At 49.3% G+C, this 10804-nt stretch overlaps 1 protein-coding gene across 1 annotated transcript in view; it reads left to right on the top strand.

Annotated features, from left to right (window-relative positions):
• The first annotated feature begins 2081 nt into the window (after nucleotides 1-2081).
• LOC115121831 (amyloid-beta A4 precursor protein-binding family A member 1-like) overlaps nucleotides 2082-10804 on the top strand; it is an 83182-nt gene continuing 74459 nt past the window's right edge. The window contains exons 1-2 of the mRNA XM_065026852.1: nucleotides 2082-4030; nucleotides 8536-8646. Of these exons, the coding sequence (XP_064882924.1) occupies nucleotides 2213-4030; nucleotides 8536-8646 (1929 nt within the window). The 5' untranslated portion in view covers nucleotides 2082-2212. The remainder of the gene's footprint in view (nucleotides 4031-8535; nucleotides 8647-10804) is intronic.

Here is a 10804-nt window from a genome sequence, read left to right as displayed (position 1 = left end):
GGGTTAAATGATCCCAGTCGGTAGTATGAGGGTTAAATGGTCCCAGTCGGTAGTATGAGGGTTAAATGGTCCCAGTCGGTGATATGAGGGTTAAATGGTCCCAGTCGGTAGTATGAGGGTTAAATGGTCCCAGTCGGTAGTATGAGGGTTAAATGGTCCCAGTCGGTAGTATGAGGGTTAAATGGTTCCAGTCGGTAGTATGAGGGTTAAATGGTCCCAGTCGGTGATATGAGGGTTAAATGGTCCCAGTCGGTGATATGAGGGTTAAATGGTCCCAGTCGGTGATATGAGGGTTAAATGGTCCCAGTCGGTAGTATGAGGGTAAAATGGTCCCAGTTGGTGATATGAGGGTTAAATGGTCCCAGTCGGTAGTATGAGGGTTAAATGGTCCCAGTTGGTGATATGAGGGTTAAATGGTCCCAGTCGGTGATATGAGGGTTAAATGGTCCCAGTCGGTAGTATTAGGGTTAAATGGTCCCAGTCGGTGATATGAGGGTTAAATGGTCCCAGTCGGTGATATGAGGGTTAAATGGTCCCAGTCGGTAGACTGAGGGTTAAATGGTCCCAGTCGGTAGTATGAGGGTTAAATGGTCCCAGTCGGTAGTATGAGGGTTAAATGATCCCAGTCGGTAGTATGAGGGTTAAATGGTCCCAGTCGGTGATATGAGGGTTAAATGGTCCCAGTCGGTAGTATGAGGGTTAAATGGTCCCAGTCGGTGGTATGAGGGTTAAATGGTCCCAGTCGGTGATATGAGGGTTAAATGGTCCCAGTCGGTAGTATGAGGGTTAAATGGTCCCAGTCGGTGATATGAGGGTTAAATGGTCCCAGTCGGTTAAATGGTCCCAGTCGGTAGTATGAGGGTTAAATGGTCCCAGTCGTGATATGAGGGTTAAATGGTCCCAGTCGGTGATATGAGGGTTAAATGGTCCCAGTCGGTGTGAGGGTTAAATGGTCCCAGTCGGTGATATGAGGGTTAAATGGTCCCAGTCGGTGATATGAGGGTTAAATGGTCCCTCCTTTTTAATGCTGTGATATGCACAGTAGATAGTTGTAAGTCAAAGGGGAAGATGTGGAGTCTAGAAACATTTGATTTAATCTCAGAGTGCTTCAGTATTGTAGCAGGGTGGTCCACTTTCGATGTCGTAGTTAAAATTCAAAAAGGTTTAAATAAAGCTTTGACCAGTCTAGGTAATGATATGATCAGAACAGGTCCTACATTCCTTTCCAGGATGAACTGAATGTCTGGTGTTGGTGGTAGTAAGGATGTCGTGTATGTGACCAATATGATGGGATTTGATTTAGTATCCACAATTTGAGGTATATATATTACTTTATGACTGATCCTAGTCACGCTGATCTGCCTCTGGGACTGTGTGTGTGTGTGTGTGTGATTCTCTCTCTTTCTGCCCACCGTGGCTTTTCACAGCACTAAGTGGGTCAATGTCACACACACACACACACACACACACACACACACACGCACGTACACACACACGAACGCACGCACGCACACACACACACACACACACACACACACTGTGTATGTACGTGTGTGTGTGAGCATGCATACACATTGGCGTGTTTGTATGTTTGAGTGTCAGCCTACATGCCTGTGTGTGTGTGTGTGTGTGTGTGTGTGTGTGTCTGTGTGGTCAAGTTCAATCAGGAAGGCTGATCAAGTTCAATAGTCTTTAATCACAGAACAATAATGCACATTCCACAGGTGGTGTAGTGGTTAGAGCGTTGGACTAGCAACCGAAAGGTTGCTGGTTTGAATCCCCCAGGTGGTTAAAACTTGGATGTTGATTAAGGCAGTCCTCTCTGATTCAGAAGGTTAAATGCGGGAGACATGTTTCAATTGAAAGCATTCAGGTGTTTAACTGACTAGGTATCCACCTTTCCCCTTCCTCAAGCATGCTGTTTAACCTATGGGCTCGCTGGCAATTATCACCTTCCCCTCTCTCAACCAATGGGAGTAAATGTTGGGATTTATTTCTATGTCAACTTACCCTTGTTCTCTCACTTACTGTTTTTCCAGCAAAAGTTTTCGACCGTGCTGGAAGAAAATAGTTTTCTAACTATCTCCTCTGTCTTTCTCTCTCTCTCTCTTTGCCTCAGAAGATCTGAGCTGCTTGTCTCCCACACGACGGCAGGCCATGCATTTTGCCTAAACCCATCCTCCCTCTTCCTCTCTACCAATCCGAGGCAGCCATGAACCCCCAGGAGGCGGAGTTAGGCCAGGAACTGAGCGAGGACGTGGAAGCCGACTTGCCCCCTCCTCAACGCCGTCGCCACGACAACAACACTGCCACAAACAGCAGGCGACCCCGGCAGCCTAGCAACCATAGTAGTGAAAACAACAACCACGCTGCTCCGCGCTACAGGAGGTATAATGAGGCCCCTGGTGCAGGTGGCAGCAGAATCAGAGGAGCCCCACAGCGGAGGTCAACAGAGGAGCCAGAGGCAGAGCTGCACCAGGGGGCCCAGTCTCCTCCCCAGCAGCCCCAGCCTCAGCCCCAGCAGGCCCAGGGTCAGTCTCTGCCCATCCCGCGACCTGCAGTGACACGTTACCGCAGACAGGAGGACAGTGAGGCCAGGCTCAGAGCACAGCAGCAGAGACACACACAGAGACAGCAGAGAGAGGCTGAGAGGGCCCAGCAACAACAACCACCTCCACCAGGCCCACAGCCTGTTCACTCTCTACCCCCACAACCAGATGAGCCAGAGGAACAACCACCTCCACCAGGCCCACAGCCTGTTCACTCTCTACTCCCACAACCAGATGAGCCGGAGGAGGATGAGGGGGAGAGAGAGAGGGAGAGAGAGGGTGATGATCATGCATTAGCTCGTTCTGCTAGCACGGAAAGCGGTTTCCACACACACACAGACCGGGCGGAGGGCGACGCCGTCATGGCACTAGATCCTGAGGCAGAGGACGACTGCGGTACCTACGAGGTGACGCTTCGCCCAGAGGCAGAGGGATACACAGAGAGTGCTGAGTCAGAGCAACAACACCCCCACCCCAACCTGAACCTCAACTACCCCCCTCTGCCCCCTCCCTTACCCCGGGAACCCCTACCAGATGTTGGGAGACCCCCCAGTCAGGAGGAGGCAGAGGAGACCCTGAACCCTGGAGGAGGTTACTCCAACTACGTGTACACCCAGCCTCTCTACCGCCGTGGGGGAGGGGCCAGCAGAAAAGGGGGGCGGGACAGCAGCGTGGGGGAAGGGGTGGAGCCAGAAGACGAGGCGTATTCTGAAGCCTACGACTACTCCCTGACAGAACACGTCTACGAGGAGATCGGCGACGCTCTCTCTTCTGCCGCAAAGGTTGCAGAGCCTATGGACGCCAATGAGAACCTCCAGCAGAGGAAGGCGGGGTTCAATCTGTTTGAGGGTCGGGAAGGAGGCGGGGACTACCGACAGCAGGAGGCGGTGGGGTCACGGCTCCACCACTACGATGAACGCTCGGACGGGGAGTCGGACAGCCCGGAGAAGGAGGCGGAGTTTGCTCCGTACCCACGGGCAGACAGTTGCGACCAGGACGGGGAAGAGGACATCGACATGATCGTAGCCGAGGTCAGAGAGAGTCTCAGCTCTCAGAGTCTGGAGAGAGCTGCTGCCGGGCTACGGGAGGGAGGAGAGGAAGAGGACATGATGGAAGGAGGAGAGGAAGAGGAGGGAGAGTGGCCCGAATCCGAACACACTCACAATTCTCAATCCGATGCGCCCACAGACTCCACATACCGCAAGGGAGAGATAGAAGGAGAGGGAGATGAGAGTGAAGAAGAGAGCTTCCCACCCTCAGCAGAATCTGACGACTGGTCTGGGGTTCGTAACAGTCGTGAGAAGAGAGACGCCATCTCCCTGGCCATAAAGGACATCAAGGAGGCCATAGAAGAGGTGAAGACCAGGACGGTGAGGTCACCCTATACCCCTGATGAACCTAAAGAGCCCATCTGGGTGATGAGACAGGACCTGAGCCCCACCGCTGAGTGCTGTGACCTGCAGCCCTCACTAGGTGGCGACGTGAGTAGTGCTTTATACAGACTACTAATACTGTGTTTGTGTGTGCTTGTGTGTGTGTGTATGTGTGTTTGTGTATGTGTGTGTGTGCTTTCAGTCACCTGTGTGTTTGTGTGTGTGTGATTAGTGCAGATGAAGGATAGGAGGTGAGGAAAAGAGGAAGCCACTGTAGACTATTGAGATAAAGCCATGACACTGTACCCCACTTTTTGTTTATCCCCCTTTGACATCATAACTCTACATAACTCTACTACTTCATCTCTCTGTTTCTCTCTCTTCTCCTCTGTCATACTTGTTCCCTTCCCTTTCTGAGTGGTGGCTGTCTACCCTGAGGACAAATGATCTCCACTCCTCTCCTCTCCTCTCCTCTCCTCTCCTCTCCTCTCCTCTCCTCTCCTCTCCTCTCCTCTCCTCTCCTCTCCTCTCCTACTATCTTCTCTTCTTCCTCTCTCCTCTTCTCTCCTGTCCTGTCTCCTCCTCTTCTCTTCTCTTCTCTTCTCTTCTCTTCTCTTCTCTTCTCTTCTCTTCTCTTCTCTTCTCTTCTCTTCTCTTCTCTTCTCTTCTCTTCTCTTCTCTTCTCTCCTCTCCTCTTCTCTTCTCTTTTCTCCTCTCCTCTCCTACTATCTTCTCTCCTTCCTCTCTCGTCTTCTCTCCTGTCCTGTCTCCTCCTTTCCTCCTCTCTTCTTTTATCCTCTCCTCTACTCCATTTTCCTCTCCTCTCCACAGTCAGAGTTAGCCCTGCAAATGGAGCTGTCCTGGCCGCCAGACATACAGTGCATTCAGAAAGTATTATTATATTTTGTTACGTTACAGCCCTATTCTAAAATGGATTCAATTGTTTTTTTCCTCCTCATCAATCTACCCACAATAACCCACAATAACAAAACAAAAACAGGTTTTTAGAGGGAGTTTCTCCCATTATTCTCTGCAGATCCACTCAAGCTCAGGTTGGATGGGGAGAATCGCTGCACAGCTATTTTCAGGTCTCTCCAGAGATGTTCGATCAGGTTCAAGTCCGGCCTCTGGCTGGGCCACTCAAGGACATTCAGAAACTTGTCCCGAAGCCACTCCTGCGTTGTCTTGGCTGTGTGCTTAGGGTCGTTGTCCTGTTGGAAGGTGAATCTTCGCCCCCAGTCTGAGGTCCTGAGCGCTCTGGAGCAGGTTTTCATCAAGGATCTCTCTGTACTTTGCTCTGTTCATCTTCCCCTCGATCCTGACTAGTCTCCCAGTTCCTGCCGTTGTAAAACATCTACAATGCTGCAAACATTTTCTGTTTCCCTTTGTTACCCTCGACACAATCCTGTCTCAGAGCTCTGCGGACAATTCCTTTGACCTCAAGGCTTGGAAAAATATGAATTTAATCAATGTTAGAACAAGACTGTAACTGGTGAGAGGGAGAGGGGGGACTCACGGGAGAATAATAACATGAAGAGATTGGCTGTTTTCCTCCATATCAGGCCTCTGTCTGTACACCCCCGTCCCCCCCGTACCCCTGTCCCCCCGTCCCCCATTCCATGGTGAATTCTTCTAGCTTATAATACATGTGTAGAGCGGAGCTTGGTACAAAGGCACCACATCCTGTGGAGACAGTACCAGTAGCCTAGCACAGTAGCAGGACAACACAGAGAGAAGGACAGCTACCATTTATTTTGACCATTCCAATGGAAAAAAAATCACAGTATGGTACTTTATTGTTACCCAGAAATGATTGATATTGAGATTAAAAAAAGGGCTGCATTGGACCTTTAACATGGAAGCCATTCCCAATTGTGCTGTGTGACATAACAGAATACTGAATATTGTTGTGAAATATTTATGTGTTAACCTGGTTGGGTTTTCTGTGCTGGATAACAGGGTTTTGATGAACCAAATGTTGCCAGTTCTGCTGCTGGTTAAATAGATCAGTTAGAGGGCTGTTTATCCTACCGCGGGTTGCCAGTTCTGCTGCTGGTTAAATAGATCAGTTAGAGGGCTGTTTATCCTACCGCGGGTTGCCAGTTCTGCTGCTGGTTAAATAGATCAGTTAGAGGGTTGTTTATCCTACAGTGGGTTGCCAGTTCTGCTGCTGGTTAAATAGATCAGAGGGTTGTTTATCCCACAGTGGGTTGCCAGTTCCTCTTGTGCCTTGGTAGATACAGAAGAGGGTCTCAGAAGAGGGTTTTATCCTAGACTGTGTTGCCAGTTTTGCTGCCGGCTGGGTAGATATCAGTCTGAGGGGTTGTATCCTACAGTTGTTTCCCAGAGTGGGTTGTACCGCTGGAGCATATTACTATGGGCCATATCTCCTGCATTACTGTGGGCTATATCTCCTGCATTACTGTGGGCTATATCTCCTGCATTACTATGGGCCATATCTCCTGCATTACTGTGGGCTATATATCCTGCATTACAGTGGGCTATATCTCCTGCATTACAGTGGGCTATATCTCCTGCATTACTGTGGGCTATATCTCCTGCATTACTGTGGGCTATATCTCCTGCATTACTGTGGGCTATATCTCCTGCGTTACTGTTGGCTATATCTCCTGCATTACTGTGGGCTATATCTCCTGCATTACTGTGGGCTATATCTCCTGCATTACTGTGGGCTATATCTCCTGCATTACTGTGGGCTATATCTCCTGCATTACTGTGGGCTATATCTCCTGCATTACTGTGGGCTATATCTCCTGCATTACTGTGGGCTATATCTCCTGCATTACTGTGGGCTATATCTCCTGCATTACTGTGGGCTATATCTCCTGCATTACTGTGGGCTATATATCCTGCATTACTGTGGGCTATATATCCTGCATTACTGTGGGCTATATCTCCTGCATTACTGTGGGCTATATCTACTGCATTACTGTGGGCTATATCTCCTGCATTAGCATGTCTATAGCAGTAAGTAGCATTATAAATGGATTACATGTTATCAGATTAGTTTCAGATCATGTCCCTGTACGCAGTGTGTTCAGCCACTGTGACATGGCTGTTCATTGTACTAGAACTATAGGCAATGGAACATGGACAGGTTTTTAGATTATTTTTGCAAATGTATAAAAAAAACATACCTTGTTTACATAAGTATTCAGACCCTCTGCTATGAGACTTGAAATTGAGCTCAGGTGCATCCTGTTTCCATTGATCATCCTTGATGTTTCTACAACTTGATTGGAGTCCACCTGTGGTAAATTCAATTGATTGGACATGATTTGGAAAGGCACACACCTGTCTATATAAGGTCCCGCAGTTGACAGTGCATGTCAGAGCAAAATCCAAGCCATGAGGTCGAAGGAATTGTCTGTTGAGCTCAGAGACAGGATTGTGTCGGGGCACATATCTGGGGAAGAGTACCAAATAATTTCTGCAGCATTGAAGGTCCCCAAGAACACAGTGACACGGCCTGAGCTGAGCATCAAGAACCCGATGGTCACTCTGACAGAGCTCTAGAGTTCCTCTGTGGATATGGGAGAACCTTCCAGAAGGACAACCTCCTCTGCAGCACACCACCAATCAGGCCTTTATGGTAGAGTGGCCAGATGGAAGCCACTCCTCAGTAAAAGGCACATAACAGCCCGCTTGTAGTTTGCCAAAAGGCACTTAAAGACCATGTGAAACAAGATTCTCTGGTCTGTTGAAACCAAGATTGAACTCTCTGGCCTGAATGCCTGGGATCACGTCTGAAGGAAACCTGGCACCATCTCTATAGTGAAGTATGGTGGTGGCAACATCATGCTGTGGGGATGCTTTTTAGTGGCAGGGACTAGGAGACTAGTCAGGATCGAGGGGAAAGGTGAACTGAGCAAAATACAGAGAGATCCTTGATGTAAACCTGCTCCAAATTGGGTCAACGGTTCACCTTCCAACAGGTCAACAACCTTAAACACACTGCCAAGACAATTCAGCAGTGGCTTCGGGACAAGTCTCTGTGTGTCCTTGAGTGGCCAAGCCAGAGCCCGGACTTGAACATCTCTGGAGAGACCTGAGCTATGCAGCAATGCTCCCCATCCAACCTGAAAGAGCTTGAGAGGATCTGCAGAGAAGAATGGGAGAAACTCCCTAAATATAGGTGTGCCAAGCTTGTAGCGCCATACCCAAGAAGACTTGAGGCTGTAATTGCTGCCAAAGATACTTCAACAAAGTACTGAGTAAAAGGTATGAATACTTAGGTAAATGTGATATTTAATTTTATATATTTTTTTAAATAAATTAGCAAACATTTCTAAAAAGCTGTTTTTGCTTTGTCATTATGTTGTATTGTGTGTAAATTGATGAGGGGAAAAAAACAATTTAATCCATTTTAGAATAAGGCTGAAACGTAACAAAATGTGGAAAAAGTCAAGGGTTCTGAATACTTTCCGAAGGCACTGTGAGCCTTCTTTCTCAGTAGGAGCACAGGATGTTGTGTTGTGTCTACAGGATGTTGTGTCTACAGGATGTTGTGTCTACAGGATGTTGTGTTGTGTCTGCAGACATGTCAAATGTTATATTATATCATATGTATGTATTATGGTCTCTCTATCCAGTCTCCAGGCTCAGACTCTCAGGCCTCTCCTCAGGGGGCGGAGTCTTCTGTCCGGACGCCCATGCTCGAGGGGAGTGACAGCTTCGAGTCTCCACCGCCCTCCACTAAAGAGGTAGGTTGGTTGTGTGTATGTGTGTGTGTGTCTGTGTGTCCCTATCTGTGTCCAATGTGATGACTTTGACCAGACAGGCAGTGTGACGAATGAAAATGACACTTCTCCTGCATACTGACCACCAACATTTCAATGAGTCAACCATCGGTTCAATCTCTGACAACTTCCCCAGTGTTATGACAGTGATAACGTTGCTATCATAATGTTATGACAGTGATAACGTTGCTATCATAGTGTTATGACAGTGATAACGTTGCTATCATAGTGTTATGACAGTGATAACGTTGCTATCATAGTGTTATGACTAGGGATGTGACGAAAGGGTAAACATTCTCTTAACATGTAAACTGTCACATTTTCTCATTTAAACAAATAAAACATAATCAGAAAATGACATGAATTCAAAATTCAGATGACCTGCTAGGGAGCAATGCAGTTCAATGTACCACAGTCCTGGAGCTCACCTTCCTGCTGTCCTGGATACCTAGACGGAGCTCACCTTCCTGCTGTCCTGGATACCTAGACGGAGCTCACCTTCCTCCTGTCCTGGATACCTAGACGGAGCTCACCTTCCTGCTGTCCTGGATACCTAGACGGAGCTCACCTTCCTGCTGTCCTGGATACCTAGACAGAGCTCACCTTCCTGCTGTCCTGGATACCTAGACGGAGCTCACCTTCCTGCTGTCCTGGATACCTAGACAGAGCTCACCTTCCTGCTGTCCTGGATACCTAGACGGAGCTCACCTTCCTGCTGTCCTGGATACCTAGACGGAGCTCACCTTCCTGCTGTCCTGGATACCTAGACGGAGCTCACCTTCCTGCTGTCCTGGATACCTAGACGGAGCTCACCTTCCTGCTGTCCTGGATACCTAGACGGAGCTCACCTTCCTGATGTCCTGGATACCTAGACGGAGCTCACCTTCCTGCTGTCCTGGATACCTAGACGGAGCTCACCTTCCTGCTGTCCTGGATACCTAGACGGAGCTCACCTTCCTGCTGTCCTGGATACCTAGACGGAGCTCACCTTCCTGATGTCCTGGATACCTAGACGGAGCTCACCTTCCTGCTGTCCTGGATACCTAGACGGAGCTCACCTTCCTGATGTCCTGGATACCTAGACGGAGCTCACCTTCCTGCTGTCCTGGATACCTAGACGGAGCTCACCTTCCTGCTGTCCTGGATACCTAGACGGAGCTCACCTTCCTGCTGTCCTGGATACCTAGACGGAGCTCACCTTCCTGATGTCCTGGATACCTAGACGGAGCTCACCTTCCTGATGTCCTGGATACCTAGACGGAGCTCACCTTCCTGCTGTCCTGGATACCTAGACGGAGCTCACCTTCCTGCTGTCCTAGACACCTAGACGGAGCTCACCTTCCTCCTGTCCTGGATACCTAGACAGAGCTCACCTTCCTGATGTCCTGGATACCTAGACGGAGCTCACCTTCCTGATGTCCTGGATACCTAGACGGAGCTCACCTTCCTGCTGTCCTGGATACCTAGACGGAGCTCACCTTCCTGCTGTCCTGGATACCTAGACGGAGCTCACCTTCCTGATGTCCTGGATACCTAGACGGAGCTCACCTTCCTGCTGTCCTAGATACCTAGACGGAGCTCACCTTCCTCCTGTCCTGGATACCTAGACAGAGCTCACCTTCCTGATGTCCTGGATACCTAGACGGAGCTCACCTTCCTGATGTCCTGGATACCTAGACGGAGCTCACCTTCCTGCTGTCCTGGATACCTAGACGGAGCTCACCTTCCTGATGTCCTGGATACCTAGACGGAGCTCACCTTCCTGCTGTCCTGGATACCTAGACGGAGCTCACCTTCCTGATGTCCTGGATACCTAGACGGAGCTCACCTTCCTGATGTCCTGGATACCTAGACGGAGCTCACCTTCCTGTTGTCCACCGTGAGACCCAGCAACGGGTTGGGTCTCACGGTGCCTCCCTTTCAGCTCTGCACCTCTACTGCCACTGTAGCACCTCTACTGCCACTGTAGCACCTCTACTGCCACTGTAGCACCTCTACTGCCACTGTATCACCTCTACTGCCACTGTAGCACCTCTACTGCCACTGTATTACCTGTACTGCCACTGTATCACCTCTACTGCCACTGTATCACCTCTACTGCCACTGTATTACCTGTACTGCC

This window comes from Oncorhynchus nerka, linkage group LG13 (assembly GCF_034236695.1).
Source record: "Oncorhynchus nerka isolate Pitt River linkage group LG13, Oner_Uvic_2.0, whole genome shotgun sequence".
Lineage (NCBI taxonomy): Eukaryota > Metazoa > Chordata > Actinopteri > Salmoniformes > Salmonidae > Oncorhynchus > Oncorhynchus nerka.
The sequence above is the reverse complement of the archived record's forward strand: the minus strand, read 5'-3'. Positions and strand labels throughout refer to the sequence as shown.